This window comes from Scyliorhinus torazame, chromosome 14 (genome assembly GCF_047496885.1).
Source record: "Scyliorhinus torazame isolate Kashiwa2021f chromosome 14, sScyTor2.1, whole genome shotgun sequence".
NCBI lineage: Eukaryota > Metazoa > Chordata > Chondrichthyes > Carcharhiniformes > Scyliorhinidae > Scyliorhinus > Scyliorhinus torazame.
The window spans coordinates 43,499,132-43,519,049 of record NC_092720.1 but is presented as its reverse complement, the minus strand read 5'-3'; the positions used below and the strand labels follow the sequence as shown (position 1 = coordinate 43,519,049).

The 19,918-nt window shown below is 41.3% G+C and overlaps 1 protein-coding gene and 1 long non-coding RNA gene across 19 annotated transcripts in view; both read right to left on the bottom strand.

Moving 5' to 3' along the window:
* The window catches only part of LOC140389677 (disks large homolog 1), a 486,438-nt gene that overhangs the window by 437,805 nt on the left and 28,715 nt on the right, over positions 1 to 19,918 (bottom strand). For 8 of the 18 annotated variants that reach the window (XM_072474027.1, XM_072474028.1, XM_072474029.1 and 5 more), the window contains exon 4: positions 15,451 to 15,516. The exons of the other annotated variants lie outside the window; for them this stretch is intronic. In XM_072474027.1, coding sequence (XP_072330128.1) covers positions 15,451 to 15,516 — 66 coding nt within the window. The remainder of the gene's footprint in view (positions 1 to 15,450; positions 15,517 to 19,918) is intronic. 18 annotated transcript variants of the gene reach the window in all.
* On the bottom strand, positions 322 to 11,525 carry LOC140389679 (uncharacterized). The gene is made up of 2 exons (XR_011934447.1): positions 11,295 to 11,525; positions 322 to 5,185 (listed from the first exon to the last, which is right to left on the bottom strand). It is a non-coding gene; the product is annotated as an uncharacterized lncRNA (long non-coding RNA).

Genomic DNA, 19,918 nt, shown 5'->3' with positions numbered 1-19,918 from the left:
TCTCTGGGCTTGTTGCTCTGATATTTCACCCTGCAGAGGATACTTCAGAGACGATACAGGTTATGTAGGTTAGCTGGAATCCCATTCAACAATCTAACACATTACAGGAATCTGACTCAGTCAAGATAGATCATTAAGATCTTTGCCTATAAAACCAGTTAAGTTAGCACAAGCTGTAGATTTAGCAGGATGCCTGGAGTCCATGGTTCCTTGCCGACAAGGAAACCAATGGCTAGTATATTAAATCACTCGATCAGGATCCGAGTGTGTAAGTGTTGACACCAGATATGACCAACACAAATTTCATCTGAAGCATACACCTTTGGAGAAATAATATTTTATTCATGTATACAGAATACATTTAACTGCACATGAGAAGAATTCAGATTTTTCCTTTATACCAGACCAGCAAGTCAAATACACAAAATTCTTTTTGGTATAAAAGTTGAACAGCATCATTCACAATGGGTACATAATGCTTCATTTGGACTTGCACAAAATATATACGGCTAGAAGAGAAAACAAAATGTAGCAAGCCTACTGAATACAAAGACTTATTATTTTGCTTCTCTATCTTTAGACCTTATAACATTGCATAATATTGAAAACTTATTGTGAGTCATTCCCTCACCCATGTAGTGAGAGATAGTTTGATTGCTCACTTTAAGCCATCTCTTGATGTCAGTAATATCGCTGCTCGCGCTGGAAGGAAAGTATAAATTAGGTGAGGCTTCTTCCTCATACTATCACTGTGTAATCAACCTCATTACACAAGAGTAGACCAAGAGAAACTAACCCTAATTTCAAGGCCAATATAAAAAGTAATTGGTGGTGTAATTACACAGACATCTTACACAAAATAGTAGCTGGTTAAAATTAATCTGTATTTGAGTGGTGGGGTCCAGCATTGATTTGTTTTTGTTTTTTTGCAAGCCCACTTCTAGGTGCATTTGCAGACAATGCCCCCAAACTAATTAAGTACCATACAAATGCACTCATGCAAAATTCTCTTTTGTTTAAAACACTGGATTGCATAAATTATTTCAGATATCGACAATGATCATAATTACACCTGATCATGTCAGAGGTGCAATGAACTTCTCCACACAAGCAATAAATAGCACATCCTGTATAGACACGGGTTTCATTAAGCACTGATGTATAGGAGGAGATGGAGGGTCCAGAATCCCAAGAGTCAGTCATCTGTCCAACCATTTAGCCATAATACAGTAACTAAACGATCAGGGAAGGAATACAAGTGATTCAAAAAGTTGGAAATTGAGGAAGTTAATGGATTCTATCGGAAATGCATAAAACGTGCAAATGAAATTTGAAGACTGCAATTCATAAGAAAAACTTCATAAGCTTTAAGAAAATTTAAGCAAAATAATTCAACATATTACCCATGACATATGGTTTGTATACTTGTATAACTGGAACAGGGTATATGCATCCACCAACTACCAAATCAATTCAGGGGCACCACATTCAAGCCTGTAATTTAATCTTGACCAGCCACTTGATTCCATAATTACACATAACGTATGGAGCACATGTTACAAATATTCATATACTGTTGCTGAACAATAATTGTTAAACTTTAGAAACAATTAGCGTACAAGCTTGTAGACCATGTCCACTAACACAACAAAAATAACAGTACACAGTACTTCAAATCTTAACATGTTTTAAGTTCTATAAGAGAATACTCAAATAGTCTTTTATTAACATATAGTTGGTATATTTTACAAACATTCCCAGTTAGACACAAGCACTTATGTTCTGAACAGGTCACCTTTCAAGCCTGAACTGATGTACAAATAAGAGAGCTTTGTTACTCGTCTTTATAGACAAAGTGTTGGTATGAAGGCAATCTAACATTTGTTTCACAAAAATGCAACTTCAACATTACAATTATATTGCTTGATTTGACAGCTTTCACAATAACTTTTTTCAACATACGTTAAATATTTGGTTCTGAAATAAGTGCAAAATGTAAGCAACGTGGGGGGGGGGGGGGGGCGGCAGTGGTTAGCACTGCTGCCTACTGCGGAGGACCCAGGTTCGATCCCAGCCCTGGGTTACTGTTAGTGTGAAGTTTGCACATTCTCCCCGTGTTTATGTGGGTATCGCCCCCACAACCCAAAGATGCGCATAGTAGGTAGATTGGCCACGCTAAATTGCCCCTTAATTGGGAAAAAATAAATTGGGTACTTCTTTTTTTTTAAATTTAAATGGAAGCATCAGGAATCAATGGAAAAATCATTGTTCCGTTTTGGCAAGATTGGGGTTTTGTTTGGGGGGGGGGGCGGAGAAATTTGCAGTGTATTAAAATTAATCCTTCTCTTTCTTGGTGCATCAGCAATAGTTTATCACTAGCCTGCTTGACCAGCCCTTCTAACCAGGATGTAATTTAGTGACTGGTCAAGATTCAGTTGATAGACAGAAATTCATAATTGTTTCGCGAGAAAAAATTAATTTACATAAAGTATTGTCTCAATGCTATTTTTTTTTTTTATATAAACACAAAATTAAAATTCTTGGATTAAAACATTTTGCCCTGGCCATCTTGGTTTCTCTAAAGAATACAAGGCAGAATGCTTATGGGATTTAACTGCACACAAAACAAATAGGATCATCACCAGGGTTAACTAGAATCTTGAATCCATTTTAAACTTGTTCAGTCTCGCTTTCCAGTTTTTCCACCCATGCCAGGAAATTATAAACTGTACTAGGGTTAGATACTTTCTTTTCTCCCAGCTTTATCACCTCACCACATCCTTCGACCTCAACAGATTTTTCTGGCAAATTGCCCGACATGCTGAGGGGGTGGTACAATTTTCAGCCCTTGTAAGAACGCCAATCTGTTGCCATCAACTCTATCCATCTCCTTTGCTGCTCTTTCAGGTAAAATGCAACCTTGATCTCCAGTTTATCCATGAGTTGACCCCATAATCAATTCTTCCCAAGATCCACAAGATGACCCATAATCTATCCTTCCCAAGCTAACCTTCACAACATGACCCATTCTTCATTCATATCTCATTGCACTCTAGCCTCATTTCAACTGCTGCTAAAACCCACATTTTTGGCATCATTAAGCTTATTTTGCAATTTCTTGCTCAACATTTTGGATATATCTCTGGAAAAGAGAAGGAAATTAGAAGGAAAGTCACCCAAGGTCATTCCTGTACACCTCACCTCAAGTAGTCAATTACAGAACAGCATTTGCAAAATTCTCAGGTCACCAACACATCCTCAGTTAAGAAATGACTCAGTGACCCAAAGAAAAGGTTTTTAAATTTCTAGTTAAAGTAAATTCAGCATTTGATGGCACAATGGTCTATCTCAGGCTCAAAAATCACACAGCTAGTCGCCACTCCCCTGCTCCACCACCACTACCACCTCCCCCCAAACTCCCTTTCTTCCCAAAAAACAAAAAGAATCCACCAGTGGTCAGCTGGGCCCCAAATACTCCTTGTAGGAGAATTACATCAACAGCTTATATTTATGTACCTCTTCTTTAACCTTCACAGACACATTATTAAGCAAAATCTGACACAGATACATAGAAGATAATAGAGCAGATGACCTAAAGCGTGGCCAAAGAGGTACAGAAGCAGAGAGGTGCAAGGAGGAAATGCCAGAGCTCAGCGCTTGGGCAACTAACAGTACTAAAATTCAAGCATCTTACGAGGCCAGAATTAGTTATGCGCTGAAATCTCAGAGGGCTGTGGGGCTGGAGGAGATAAAAATGATTGAGGGCTGATGCCATGGAGCAAGGTGGAAAGGCTGGGAATTTTAAAATCAAGATGTTGCTGGACAGGAAGCCTATGTAGACCAGGGAGCTCCGGGGAGATGGGTGAACAGGGGCTGGTTCTGTAATTGATCACATGAGATTCAAGTTAGGACACCGTATTTTGGATGACCTCAAGTATATGTGGTGGTGGGTGGGGGGGGCGGTCAGAACGTGGGAGATCAACCAGGAGTGCAGAGGAATAGTTGAATCTAGAGGGAACAAAGGCATGAATTTGGGGCAGCAGTGACAAGCACTGCCACCTCACGGCACCAGGGACCCAGGTTCGATTCAGACCTTGGGTGACTGCGCTTTCTCCCCATGTGTGTGTGGGTTTCCTCCGTCTACTCCGGTTTTCTCCCACAGTCCAAAGATGTGCAGGTTAGGTGGATAGGCCATGCTAAAGTGTCTAACAGTTGGATAGGAATACAGGGCTACAGCAGTGATTGGACCTAGGTAGGGTGTTCTTTTGAAGGGATGGTGCAAACTCAATGGGCCGAATGGCCTCCTTCTGCACTGTAGGGTTCATGATTCTATGAATGAGGGTTTCAGAAGATGATGAGCAGAGACAGGAGCAGAAGAAAAATGATAAATGTAATCATCTGTGGTCTTCGTGATGGGTCAGTATGCAGTCAAAACCTCATTCAAACTCGGTGGCCAGCTAGAGGGGTCAGTCACTAGCTAGGGAATAGGGGCCAAAAATACTGGCTTCAATGATGCATTCCTAATATTTAATTTGAGGAAATTTCTGCTGATCCAGTACTGGATTTCAGATAGACATTAGTTACACCAAGCAGAAATAATGTTCAGTAAAAACAAAATCATCCAGCTACCAAGGTGAAATAGGTGAGTTAATAGATTAATAGAACGGTGTTCCCAGTGTGCACAATTCCCTTATTTAGTCCCAAGCAGCCATTACTGAACAACTAGGAGTTATTGCCACCTGTGTAGTAAGCTTCCAGTTTAGACAGGCCACATGCATTGGTGTTTCATGTTGCTCTCTAGCTCAACCTACACAAACACGTCCCACCAGGGAATGTAATATTGTAAAGGGCAGGGACACAATGATATTGGTTTCTTCCTTTCTCCATACATCTTTCTTTGTATCTAGCTTTATTTTTTGACAACAATTGCATCTATTTCTAGATCGCACAGTACCCTTTTATGGGCAGAAAAGGTGAATAAAATGCATTGGTACGTTAGATGGTTTCAACTTTGTGCAAAAGTAAAATTCCCCACTCTGAATTTGGCCAAAAGGCAACAAAAAAAATAAATCAACTTCAACTCTTGTTTCTTCTCTGGATGAAAGTTGAACTGAAGGCAAAATAGAGCATTTTACATTCATTCCTCTACTACTATATCAGAACCACCGTGATCTTCTGCTGCAACCTGTCCAAGAAAAACATAGAAAGGAAAGAGAATGTTTTCAGACCTGTGAGACAGTCACTATTCAGCTAACTCTCCACTCACATAGAAAGGAGTGATGGTTATCTCACTGACTTGTAATATAGAAATCCTGGGACACAACACTGTTTACAAAGATCATCAATAACAAAACAAACTTATACATGCCAGGACATTTCAATTGGTCACCTATTGGCAAGATGGCTGAGTGCCACTCACCATTTGGGCACTCTACACCTGGACAGTTTTGTAGAGCAAACAGACCGGTTTACTTCAATGGTTCTCAGATTTCTTCGTAAACTTAATGTCATTCTGCGCTCTCATGTTCTCATGATTTAAATATTTAGGTTTACTGCACAGAGCTCAGTAGATAGGAAGCACCAAACAATGGCCGCTCTCAGTGAATAAATGACAAGTGCTAGGCCAACCAGTTGCTGTCTGTCACGGAGCCTTGACAGTATGGGCAATGGACCAGAGTTCCCACCAAACCCGACTTGTACTTACCTTTAAAAAGATTTGCAAATAGAAAAGTTGTTTGCTTGCAAATAAAACCCCAAAATTTGGCATATTAAGTTCATGCATTAAAGTAATCAGATGTTCTGTGGCCACTCTTCATAGTAAAAATATTTGAATATTTCATAACAAATTTGAATCATGTATTTCACACCACAGACATCCAAACACCTTTCATTTTACTTATTACTATCAGACTGCAAAGGATAAATACATTAATCATTGGGAACATGAATATCATATGCATGGATCTTTTAGCTTAAAATAATTTTAAGGGCGGCATGGTGGTGCTGTGTTAACACTGCTGCCTCACTGTGTGGAGGTCCCGTATTCGATCCCAGCCCCGGATCACTTTCCGTGTGAAGTCTGCACATTCTCCCAGTGTCTGCGTGGGTCTCACCCCCACAACCCAAAGTTGTGAGGGCTAGGTGGATTGGCCACGCTAAATTGTCCCTTAATTGGAAACAGAATGAATTGAGTTCTTTGAATTAAAAAGAAACTTGATAGAATTTTTTGAGGAAGTAACAAGGAGAATTGATGAGTGAAGTACAGTGGATATTGTTTAGAGGTAGACTGGTCAGAAAAGAGATCTCACGGGATACTGGGGAAGGTGGCTGGTTGGATCTAAATTTGGCTCTGTGACAGAAAACAAAGGGTAATAGTCGATTGATGCTTTTGTGAATGGAGAACAGTTTCCAGTGGCGTCCCTCAGGGCTCAATGTTGGGGCCTTTGCTGTTTGTTGCATATATTAATGAATTAGATTTAAATGTAGGTGGCATAATTGGGAAATGTGCAGATGACACAAAAATTGGCCCTGTCGTTGATAGTAAAGAGGCTAGCTGTCAACTCCTGAATGATATCAATGGTTTGGTTGAGTGGGTAGAGGGAATTCAATCCAGAAAAAAAAAATGGTAATGCGTTTGAGGAACGCAAACAAAGCAAGCGAATCCTCAATTAACAGGAAGATATTAAGAGGGGTTGAGGAAGTGAGACACCTTGGAATGCTTTCCTTTATTGGGTGAGGTATTGAATACAAAAGCAGGGATGTAATGATGGAACTGTACAAACCACTGGTTATGCCATAGCTGGAGTTGGGTACACTGTTCTAGTCACCACAATTCAGCAAACACAATTGTTCTGGAGAGAATGCAGAGAAGATTTACAAGAATGTTGCCAGTCCTTGAAAATTGCAGTTAGGAGGAGAGATTGGATCGACTAGGCTTGCTTTCCTTAGAACATTGGTGGTTATGGGGTGACTTAATTAGCGTGTACAAAATTCTGAGGGGTCTAGATAGTAGACAGGGGCAGCACAGTAGCATTGTCGATATCACAATTGCTTCACAGCTCCAGGGTACCAGGTTCGATTCCGGCTTGGGTCACTGTCTGTGCGAGTCTGCACATCCTCCCCGTGTGCGCGTGGGTTTCCTCCGGGTGCTCCGGTTTCCTCCCACAGTCCAAAGATGTGCAGGTTAGGTGGATTGGCAATGATAAATTGCCCATAGTGTCCAAAATTGCCCTTAGTGTTGGGTGGGGTTACTGGGTTATGGGGATCGGGTGGAGGTGTTGACCTTGGATAGGGTGCTCTTTCCAAGAGCCGGTGCAGTCTCGATGGGCCGAATGGCCTCCTTCTGCACTGTAAATTCTATGTTAATCTAGACAAGAAAGACTTATTTCCCATAGCTGAGGGGTTAATTACTGCAGGCACAGATTTGCAGTGATTGGTAGGAGGATTAGAGGGTCACAAGGAACGCCTCTCACCCAGTTGGTGGTGGGCATCAGGAATTCACTGCCTACATAGAAAACAGAAGGCCTTTCAGCCCTTCGAGTCTGCTCCTCCATTCATTATGATCATGGCTAATCATCCAACTCAATAGCCTGTTCCCACCTTCCCCTTGTATCCTTTGATCTTTTTTGGCTCAAGAGCTATATCCAACTCCTTCTGAAAAACATACAATGTTTTGGCCTAAGTTGGTGGTTGAAACTGAGGTACTTGAATCCGCATCTGGGCTACAACCTGCAAGTCTACAGACAAGGTGCCAGAAAATGGGATTAAAACAAGCAGGTAGTTTTTTTGGGGGGCTGGTGCAGACACAATGGGCTGGATGGCCTCTTTCTGCACAGTAACCTTCCTATGGTTTTAAAGTGGCAGAACACATTGAATATAATTAGGAAAGCATATTGGATCTTCAGTTTCACAGAGATATTAAATACAAAAGCAGGGAAGTTATGTTGAATTTTTATAAAGTACCGATTAGGCCACAACCCAAGGGTATTGCATTAAATTCTCGTCACCAGAATTTGATGAGAGGGTCCTTCAGAGTATGCAAACAAGATTTGCCAGACCAGTTCCAGGGATGAACGATTTTAGCTACATGCTAGGTTGGAGAAGCTAGGAGCAAAGCAGATTGATGGGAGATCAAATAGAGGTAGGGAAGATTGTAAGGCAGATAATGAAAAGCTAACTGTCCAAGGACTAAGAGACACAAATGTGAGGAAAAGCTTTTTTATGCAGTGAGTGCATATAACTTGGTAGGGGCAAAGGGAATTAGAAGTTGAGATTATCAAAAGGAAATTGGATAGTCATCTGGGGTGAAATATACCTGCAGGGCTATGAGGATAGCAGGGGGGAAATGGGATGCCAGATCTGCCCTACCAAGACTCAATTTGGACTTGCTGGGCTGAATGTTTTTTTCCCATGTTCTAGTGACTCTATACATAACAGTGCAGGTGGATACTTCCAACATTAGATATTAAAACGTCTTGAGAGATGGAGCTTTTCTTTTTTCAATGTTCTTTTTTCTTCTTGAATCTTTCTTCTCTTAGTATGAGCTGGTTAGGCTCACTCAAGCATGCGAAGGGGAGCAGGGTAAATTGTCCATATACAAGGAAATCTCATCCACTGATTACAAAACCAAGCCATGCTGATCAAAGCAGCTAATCAAATGGGAGTGAATTTCAGTTCAAGTGATCAAAACAAATCATTCATAACAGAAGAATCACTGCTCAGTAATTTTCTCTAAGGGAAAAAGGGGAAGTTGAAAAGGATACTACCGCAACTTATTCATGTGTGTACATAGATTTTGATCAATGAGAATGTTTTACAATTCGCCAATTTGTTAAAGAAGCAGTATTTCACACTTAAGATTATGATTTCACCACTCATTAATTTCCTTCAAAAATGTACTTGATGTTCCAGCTACTCCTACAACACCACAATTTCTGGTGTTTAAGGGTGGAAGGAATGGTGATTGCGCATCATTCCACCTGCTTTGAAGTGGCTTTCTCTCTTCCATTCATCTTCCAAGTAGAGGTACCAGTGAATCAATACAAATGATGGAACTGGATTTGGTTCTGTGTCAATGCACTGCCTCTAAAGGGACACTGGGTGTGTTTACCTTTAATTATTCAGGAAACCCACTGCTCCTTTAAAAATAATTGGCTGCTCAGAAAGCAATACAACAACAATTTTGCTATCGCATTATACCTTCTCAATGATCAACTATCCTTAGAGGAACCAGTCTAATACAAGATTCCAAAAGTTTAGCAAGCACAGATCATGCAATGTCAATCATGGAGAATGAACAGAAAGATGTGGACATTTGAAATATCACTTGGCACCAAATTCATTCAGTTATATAATAGCTCTGATCTTTACAAGCCATAAGCCTAAGCCCCCAAAATAATTTAGAACCCATATCCTTTATATCATATACTATAATTGCTTAAGATTTACAGTCAACTGCGGCACATAAAAATGCAAAGAAATCATTTATTGCCTCCGCAACGCAATATGCGCAACTCTTTAGCATGGCCCAAGATTTACTGTTTTTGCTTCAACCCTGTGAAGGCACCAACAAATAATACAATCCAGGGGGCTTAGCCTGGTCACCAGTTCAAAAGATTGCTTTAATATTCAATGCACATTTCAGACTCTGAAAACTGGACTTGGGTACAAAGATTGAATTAGAAAATCACAAGGGCGGCACGGTCTTGCAGTGGTTCAATCCCGGCCCCAGGTCACTGTCCGTGTGGAGTTTGCATTTTCTCCCCGCATTTGCGTGGGTCTCACCCACAACCCAAAGATGTGGAGGCTAGGTGGATTGGCCACGTTAAATTGTCCCTTAATTATAATTGGGTACTTTTTTTTTTTTTTAATTAGAAAAGTGCATATTTTAACCAAGATTTGGGTATAATCACTAATATCCAAATGTGAAACTGATTTGGCTTATATTCATAGAATTTACAGTGCAGAAGGCGGCCATTCGGCCCATTGAGTCTGCACCAGCCCTTGGAAAGAGCACCCTACCTAGGCCCACACCTCCACACTATCCCGCAACATCACCAACCCTTTTTCTTTGGACACTAAGGGCAATTTAGCATAGCCAATCCACCTAACCGGCACATCTTTGGACTGGGTATTACTTTCCTCCTGAACAAAGGGGATATAGTACTGTTTTCACAACAGAAGCCATTTTCCCTAACAAGCTACCAAACTGACTCGTAACCCCTATCAAGATGACATGTGGACTTTCATTTCTCGTCTCCACCTCTTAAGAGCGAACTAGCTTGCATGGTTTTACCAGGAGTTACACTCTTGCCATCACACTTCAGTAATATGAAAACAAGTCTTCCAACATGTCTCGGTACAGTCCCTAAGAATCTGAATGCATTGCACCAGCTTGAAGGGGAACCTTACGTGTAACCGATGAGAGAATATGGAGCTCACAGGTCAGCTGACTGAACTCAATAAGCAGATCGTGGTGGTTCAGTCAAGTCAACAAAGTATCCCTTTGCAGAATCACAAAGCTAAATTCCACCTGCAGTGAAAAAGGCATATGGGGGCAAAGAACAACCTGCTGCAACAGATGCAGTGTGCAGAAAGCTTAAAATGTATTTTTCTAGTAGAAAGCAGTGGATGAAATGACTGCCTTGTATGCCACTAGGTAAGACGGTCTCTAAATCTAAACCTTTGGCTAAAAGGCAGATTTAGTAGCTTCATTACATTAAAAAACATCCAGCTAGTTGATCCTAGCTTTGGGGATAAAATTAGAATAGCTTACCCACCAATGGCGAGCAATAATAATAATAATCTTTATTGTCACAAGTCGGCTTACATTAACACTGCAATGAAGTTATCGTGAAAATCCCCTAGGCGCCACACTCAGCACATGTTCAGGAACACCGAGGGAGAATTCAGAATGTCCAATTCACCTAACAAGCACATCTTTCGGGACTTGTGGGAGGAAACCGGAGCACCTGGAGGAAACCCACACAGACTCCTCACAGACAGTGGCCCAAGCCAGGAATCGAACCTGGGACCCTGGCGCTGTGAAGCAACAGTGCTAACCACTGATGAAACATCGATAAGTGCAAGACCAACACCAAGCACATGCTTGTTTCATATGAAACAGATCTGAAATCAGTTAAAATAGAAAAATAGATATTGGCATTATGGTTTATAATTGAGATATGACAATTGTCAAGAAGCCACATCCAAAACAAATAAGGCTGTTTGGGTGTAGATTGTTTGGCTGTCACAGGGTCTGACTTTCAATATAAATTGGAAGTACACAATTCTACCTTTATATATGATGTGGAGATGCCGACGTTGGACTGGGGTGAGCACAGTAAGAAGTCTTACAGCACCAGGTTAAAGTCCAACAGGTTTGTTTCGATGTCACTAGCTTTCAGAGCGCTGCGCTTCTAAGACTTCTTACTGTATCTTTATACAAGTAATGGTGTTCGTAAAACCACATTCAGAATACTCCAGTAATTCTTGGTCCAGTCACATACTGAATGAGAGTCTTCATAAGAATTCTGAAGGAGCACAAGAATGATTACCAACTGAAACAATCTTAAACCCATATAAGCCTTAAATAAACAGAGTCTATTCACTTCTGGGATGCGTGGGTTTTGGGGTGATTTGCTGCAGATATATAAACAAAAAAATGCAAAGTACTAACCTTTGTACCTACTGTTAGATTGGGAGAGACACAGTGACATGCATATAAGCCATGCAAGGTGAGAACCAAGATAGATATTAGGCAAATATGCCTTTCTCAGAGGTTAGTACACCCAAGGAACAAATTGCCAGGTTGTGCAATAAATACGGACGCTCTGCATACTTCAAAGGCAAGCTGGGCCAGTTGCCAGCTGTAGCGGTGGTGATCACATTTTTGAAAATGTCAAATATCAGACATGGTTAATGTGGCCTCCTGGACTAGTTATCACCATTGCTGGGACAGGAGGGTGGGTTTCCCCAAATTGGTTTTGGGGTTGTATCTCTGTCTTTGTCTCCCTCAAGAGATTGATTGGCTAATGGTGGGTATAGACCACAAGACAATAATTCCATAAGACATAGAAACAGAATTAGGCCATTCGGCCCATCGAGTCTGCTCTGCCATTCTATCATGGCTAATATTTTTCTCATCCGCATTCTTCTGCCTTAGAACATAGAACATACAGTGCAGAAGGAGGCCATTCGGCCCATCGAGTCTGCACCGACCCACTTAAGCCCACACTTCCACCCTATCCCCGTAACCCAATAACCCCTCCTAACCTTTTTTGGTCACTAAGGGCAATTTATCATGGCCAATCCACCTAACCTGCACATCTTTGGACTGCGGGAGGAAACAGGAGCATCCGGAAAAAACCCACGCAGACACGGGGAGAACGTGCAGACTCCGCAGAGACAGTGACCCAGCAGTGAATCGAACCTGGGCCTCTGGCGCTGTGAAGCCACAGTGCTGCCTTCTTCCCATAACCACTGATCCCCATATTAATCAAGAACCTATCTCGATCTTAAAGACACTCAGATTTGGCCTCCACGGCCTTCTGCGGCAAGGAGTTCCACAGATTTACAACCCTCTGGTTGAAGAAATTCCTCCTCACCTCTATTTTAAAAGATCATCCCTTCAGTCTGAGTCTGTGCCCTTGGGTTCTAGTTTCTCCTACTAGTGGGAACATCCTCTCCACGTTCACTCTATCTAGGCCTTTCAGTATTCTGTAAATTTCAATAAGATCACCCCCCCATCATCCTTCTAAACTCCATCGAGTACAGACCCAGAATCCTCAACTGATCCTCATATGACAAATCCTTCATTCTGGGGATCATTCTGGTGTACCGCCTCTGGATCCTCTCCAAGGCCAGCATCTTCCTTAGATAGGGGCCCAAAACTGCTCTCAAAATTCCAAACAAGGTCTGACCAGCCTCAACAGTACATCCCCTACTCTTGTATTCTAGTAGGCGGTATGGAGTTTTCAATCACAATATTTCAAGATTCGTGACTTTATTGAGTAGCTTCGATAATCTTTTCCTGCCCTTCATTTTCATATATGTTATAGTATATTTATATGGGGTAAACAGTTGGTCATTGTCCAACTGCACCATATTGGGATGCTTCAATTAGCCAGTATAAATACAGCACTGAACTACAAATGGTGTCCAGTCAACATCTTTAAAACGTCAAATTTCTAAAATCACGGCTGTGAAATACCACTGCAATGAAGTTTCTAAATTTACACATTAAATATGGAGAAATCGATTTCCTACTTCTGGGCAAAATAATTCTGCATTCTTATAGGCTGGATTAGATGCCTTTACAGGGGGTTTTAAAATTAGTTGATGGTACATGAATTGCATGTTTATATTCACAGTAATTAAACCTTTACACATGTTCAGTCGCTTTATAATTGTTTGGCATGCTCAATTTCAATTTTACAAGATAGAGTTTAGATGCAATGCCAATGCTTTATCAAATCTGTACTCTTTGCTTTACGTTGCTGTTATGATTCAAAGGTAAGGCCGGTTGCAATTTTTAAATATGATGGGACAAAATAATGAGTTTCCAGAAAAGCAAACTGACAAGTATCTCAGTCTTAAACGACAGGCAACAGTGGCAGGCCAGTCAAGCTTTCAGATTTACAACTATTTACAAAATATTAATTAGATACAAAATATGCCACTGGAAGCTCTGAACGTGATGTTTATTTGCAACAAGCATAAACAGAATTCCTTCCCAAGTGGAACTTAGCAAGCACTAAGTTTCTCATGCAACAGATGTATCCAAATTTCACTGTTGAAAATTTTAGAAACTTACCTTTTGTATTAATGTTGACATCTGTTAAGCCTCCAAAGCAATATTAATATTATGAACTATGATTGCTAGATTGGAAAATGCACACAACTATTAATCAGTGCTTGTAGTTGCATCAGCTTCATGAAGCCAGCAAGCCTTTTGGTCCTGACACTAGTGGTTGCAGCTGGGATTACTATGGGCAAGAAACAGAATTGGACCAGCCATATAAATACTGTGCCCACAAGAGGTCAGAGGCTGGGAATTTTGTAGCAAGCAACTCACCTCCTGACTTCTCAAAGTTATCCACCATCTACAAGGCTAGGAGTGATGGAATACTCTCCACTTGCCTCTATGTGTGCACTTCCTACAACAGTCAAGGAGCTCAACACCATTCAGGTCAAAGTAGCCCTTAATTGGCACCCCATCCACCGCCAACACACAGTGGCAGCAGTACGTACCATATACAAGCTGCATTGCAGCAACTCACCAAGGTTCCTTCAACAGCATTTCCCAAACATTCGGCCTCTACCACCTAGAAGGACTTGAGCAGCAGATGCATGGGAACAAGACACACCATCCTGACTTGGAACTATTTGGCCATACCTTCACTGTCTTTGGGTTTAAATACTGGAACGCCCTTGCTAATAACACTCCGAGTGTACCTACACCACATGGACTGGAGTGGTTCAAGTCAGTGGTTAAGAACCACCTTCTCAAGGGCAGAATGGATGGGCAAATGCTGGCCTAGACAGCAACACCCACATCCCATGTAAGAATAAGAGCAAGCTACATGTTGATGTACAAGTGTTTGAGTTATTTCCCCAAATGATAAAACGTTACAGCAACAAAGTTTCAGTTAGGTCCCCCTCTTGCCTGTACGTGAATAAATTTCATATTGTATGCAGTTTTGGATAATCATATTATTGGTTGCATTATTAACATTCCCACCTAGAGACAACTTCACTACATTCTAGTACAAGAAGTTCATTAAAACAAAAACATAAGGGGCCATTCAGCCCACTATATCTATGCTGGTCAAAGAAAGGCATATCCAACCTAATTCCATTTCCCAGCACTTGGTCAAGAGCCCTGGAGGTTATGGCGCTTCCAGTGCGCATCTCCACCTTCCCTCCATTACTCGCTGGGTGAAAGAATTTCTCTGTTCTCTGACAATCTTACTGCAACTAACTTTAAATTGATGTCCCCTGGTTATGGACCTCGCTAAGGGAAAGAGATCCTTCCCATCAAATATCTAGAGCACTGATCATTTTATATATGGCAATTAAATTAGGCGATACTTACTGTATTAATTTCTTACTTGCCCAAAATTCACATTAATTCACTGATTCCCTCCTATCGAATGTAAAACAAATCTACAGGTATTCAGCATCTCCGCAGCTTTTCAGCACATTCAAATGCAGAACAGACAGCAGGAATTCCCCCATCATCCCCAGCGAGGGGAAAACTACATCCTGCCACTCCACTTCATAAAATATGTGATGAGATCCAACAAATAGTGTTAACTAATACTGCTTTATTTTCTTTGACACTGTCTCAAAAATGAATGAATTTAGTGCTCGTGAAAAAACATACACTCGAGAGAAACAAATGCCACTGAACATGTAGGATGGAGAATGTTACAGGTACATTGTACTTACATGCATAACCTGAGTAGGGACAGAAGTCTGAAGAACATCAAGTATTTCATTCAGCAGAGAGTTGTCCTTCAGAAGCAAAAGACAGTGAGAGAATTGACACAAACGTCAGCAGGGACCAGCAGTCTCAACTTATTAATGTTATCACTGCAAGAAGGGATCAGTATACACCAACAATTTAACTCTTGTTAAGTGCTCTCAACATACCTGATTACATCTGGTCAATCCAGAAGGGCAGCATTCCAGAAAATGTCTTACAAATTTCTGAATAGCCATATATGATCTCACACACGTTTCAAGGAACATATTACTCCTTGGCTCCCAAAAAAATGCATTACAACAAAATAAACAGGGATGATCAATGAGAAAAGCTAGTGATCTTAAGTAATTTCTTAACCCGCCTGATCCAATTATAGTGCACTCCCAATACTACAAAGCCATTTTCCCCACCAGGAAAAATGTAATTATCTAACAACTCATGTTAAAGATAGTTACTGCAAAATAGAAATTTAGGGGCAAGAAAATTCAAATTATGAACATTTCAAATTCAAGTTAGGAGCAGATAACTGGTTGGAGTTTACAGTAGTTGGTTATGGGAAGATAGTTCTGGGGAAGGTGGGATAAAAAGAGGAGAGAAAAGAAACACAGCAATCTCCCAATTGCTTGATTAGCCAATGTTGTTCTCAATTATTATGGCCAATGAATGCTGCAGGGGCTGCCCAACTCACTCCGCAAAGCAAACAAAGTAAGTATGGTGGGGCAAAGTGCATTGTCGTTGGATTTAAAGATTTCATCATGACAAGAGTACAATAATTGAAATTGAACTAGAATCTGTTGAGAACAGTACATACAAAAATGATTTTTAGAATAAGAATTGGCAACAATTAGTTGTCCAGTAACCAGAAAACATGCTGTCCATTGGCAGGGCACAACATATTCAGAAACAACATCAACTTGTTTACACAAAAATAGCACTTACCTATCAAATATCGTTAGAATTGATTATTTATTGAACATGTGGTCTTGTAAAATCTCTCAGGTGTAAAACAGCTGTGCACATTTTAACCTTCAATCAAACCAGGTCATTCGTTGTTTCTGTCCAAAACTTTTAGCTCAACGTTCCTTGAAGCTTATCAAAATTATAGGCACCAGTGAAAACAAGCAGTCATGAAGTTCCAGAATTACTGTCATCACATGGACTTCAACTGCAAGTTAAACTCTCCGTTTCAATAGTCCTTACACACAAAATACCTAAACAAAAGAACTAGGCTGATACAAATGTAAACATAAAGAAAATCTAAGACACGGTCAAGGAATTGGTACACTGGAACGGAGCATGTGCTCCATTTGAGAAAATTGAACAATTGAAGCGATGGAACCTATGAACATGGTCATACAATGGAGATTCAGTTTTGACAACAGTCCTTGGGTACTATATAATGACCACCCCATCTTTACCACCTCCTGTCCACCACACAAGCCCATAGAGATTTTGAAATACACATTTTACAAACCCACTTTGCATTTATCCCCAGCCAAGCAACAACCTGATGAATGGCTTATAAATTCAGGTGTATTAGAGGGCAGAAGAAGGAGAAAAGGATGGCTGAAACAGCCAAGACAAAATACCTGTAATAAATGTTAAACAGCCACAGGATTGAATTATATTTCAGAGTAGTCATGCTGACAGATTGTTATTTTGTATGCTGAAGGGCAGTGGGGGGGGGGGGGGGGGGGGGGGGGGGGGGGGCTGACCCTCACATCTGGAAGATTTAGCATGGCCAACCCACAGGACCTGCGCATCCTTTGGACTGTGGGAGGAAACCAGAGCACCCAGAGAAAACCCACGCAGACACGGGTAGAAAGTGCAAACTCCATAAAACAAAAGTCAGTTGTTAGCTTTCTCATCTCACCTGGCTGCTCATCACAAGTAATGTAATAGCATGACGTAAAGTGCTTATTGCTTACTATGTTCTCTAACTAGTCCTGTTGAACCTCCTGTAAACATGAGATTCTGAAGTAGTCTTTTTTTTTTAAAGTATTACTGGTTAGCTTGCAAGGGCTCATACCCAACATAAGTTGTTAATTATTTCTAGCTCAATCCCAATAACAATGAACTGCTGCCTATGTGGCAATAGAACATAGAACGATACAGCGCAGTACAGGCCCTTCGGCCCACAATGTTGCACCGACATGGGAAGTCAAAAAAACAAAAGCCATCTAACCTACACTATGCCATTATCATCCATATGCTTATCCAATAAACTTTTAAATGCCCTCAATGTTGGCGAGTTCACTACTGTAGCAGGTAGGGCATTCCACAGCCTCACCACTCTTTGCGTAAAGAACCTACCTCTGACCTATATCTATTACCCCTCAGTTTAAGGCTATGTCCCCTCGTGCTAGCCATTTCCATCCGCGGGAGAAGGCTCTCACTGTCCACCCTATCTAACCCCCAGATCATTTTGTATGCCTCTATTAAGTCTCCTCTTAACCTTCTTCTCTCCAACGAAAACAACCTCAAGTCCATCAGCCTTTCCTCATAAGATTTTCCCTCCATACCAGGCAACATCCTGGTAAATCTCCTCTGCACCCGCTCCAAAGCTTCCACGTCCTTCCTATAATGCGGTGACCAGAACTGTATGCAATACTCCAAATGCGGCCGTACCAGAGTTTTGTACAGCTGCAACATGACCTCATGACTCCGGAACTCAATCCCTCTACCAATAAAGGCCAACACTCCATAGGCCTTCTTCACAACCCTATCAACCTGGGTGGCAACTTTCAGGGATCTATGTACATGGACACCTAGATCCCTCTGCTCATCCACACTTCCAAGAATTTTTACCATTAGCCAAATATTCCACATTCCTGTTATTCCTTCCAAAGTGAATCACCTCACACTTCTCTACATTAAACTCCATTTGCCACCTCTCAGCCCAGCTCTGCAGCGTATCTATGTCCCTCTATAACCTGCAACATCCTTCCGCACTGTCGACAACACCACCGACTTTAGTGTCGTCTGCAAATTTACTCACCCACCCTTCTGCACCCTCCTCTAGGTCATTGATAAAAATGACAAACAGCAACGGCCCCACACAGATCCTTGTGGTACGCCACTTGTAACTGAACTCCATTCTGAACATTTCCCATCAACCACCACCCTCTGTCTTCTTTCAGCTAGCAATTCCTGATCCACATCTCTAAATCACAATGGCTCTCCAGAGTTTGGCCTGGAAGGCTCTGCTGGCAAATAAATTAAAGGCCGTAATGACCTTAACTGGCACAGAACAATGCTGTTCCCCTGGTGGAAGTGGACTGCAAGTTTTCAGCCAAGTGGCATAGTTGCCCAACACCCTCGGGGAAGCACGGCCTGGAGGTATTGATATGCAAGAGAAATCCAAGGCCCAACAAGCAATTTCAATTGAGTGGAAGAGAGATCACTGGACAACAAATCAGGAACACCTACAGTCTTAGGGATTTGGAAGTCAGCAATCACACATAAAATTATGGCATAAAATGGTATTTTAATTAATGCTGACCGAAATGGTGGGTTACCCTAATCAACTACTTTGTCATAACATAATAATACTAGCAGGCAGTCATGCACTTGTGTCAAAATAGTGATCTTGTAACAGTTTCCATCAGTAACACTAATAAACACTAAATATCTGCCAGTCTAATATAACAGAGATAAATTCATGTCTTATAGTCATATCCAGCTGCGTCAGCAGCAAACTCCTACAAGTTTACCTCAATGGTACCAACTTAGTAAACAATATTCTGTCTTGTAAAGTAAAAGTCAGAGTCATAATGTGATTTGATAGCTATTAAGTTACAGTTGTAATGCTGAAAGCTTGCCATTTGAGGCTGGAATATCACAGCCTATTTAAATATGCGGTTCTCAAGATAATACAAATAAGACTTCATGATCAATGCACAATTATTCTGCATCTACGCAAGAAGCACGCTTAACATATTTTCATGTGACTCTGTGGGTGTCATCAAAATTGATGATCTCAGATTACTGATGGCACCACTTTCTATGCTGGTTGCAGTTGAAAGACAAACGACGACTGCAGGGAATGAGCAGAAATCAAAGGCTTGCATTTTGTCACAACAGTACCAGAGGACCATAGGCTGCTCTCCCCTTTGGGAGCTGAGTGGTAGTGATTTAACCAGAGGTTCACCACATCTCCAGTAAGGAACAAGGTTCAGAAGGCCAGAAGGCAGGATCTTCATGAATAACCTCACCCAGTGTGGGAATTGAGGCGGCACTGTTTGCATCGCATCACAAACCAGCCATCTAGCTAACTGAGCTAACAGACCGCTTGCAGTTACATAGCACCCATAACATTGCAAAATGTCCCAAGGGATTCCACCGGGGGGGGGGGGGGGGGGGGGGAAAGAGAGAGAGAGACACGGACAAAAATTAACCCCAAAAGGAGAAGATATTAGGACATGTAACCAA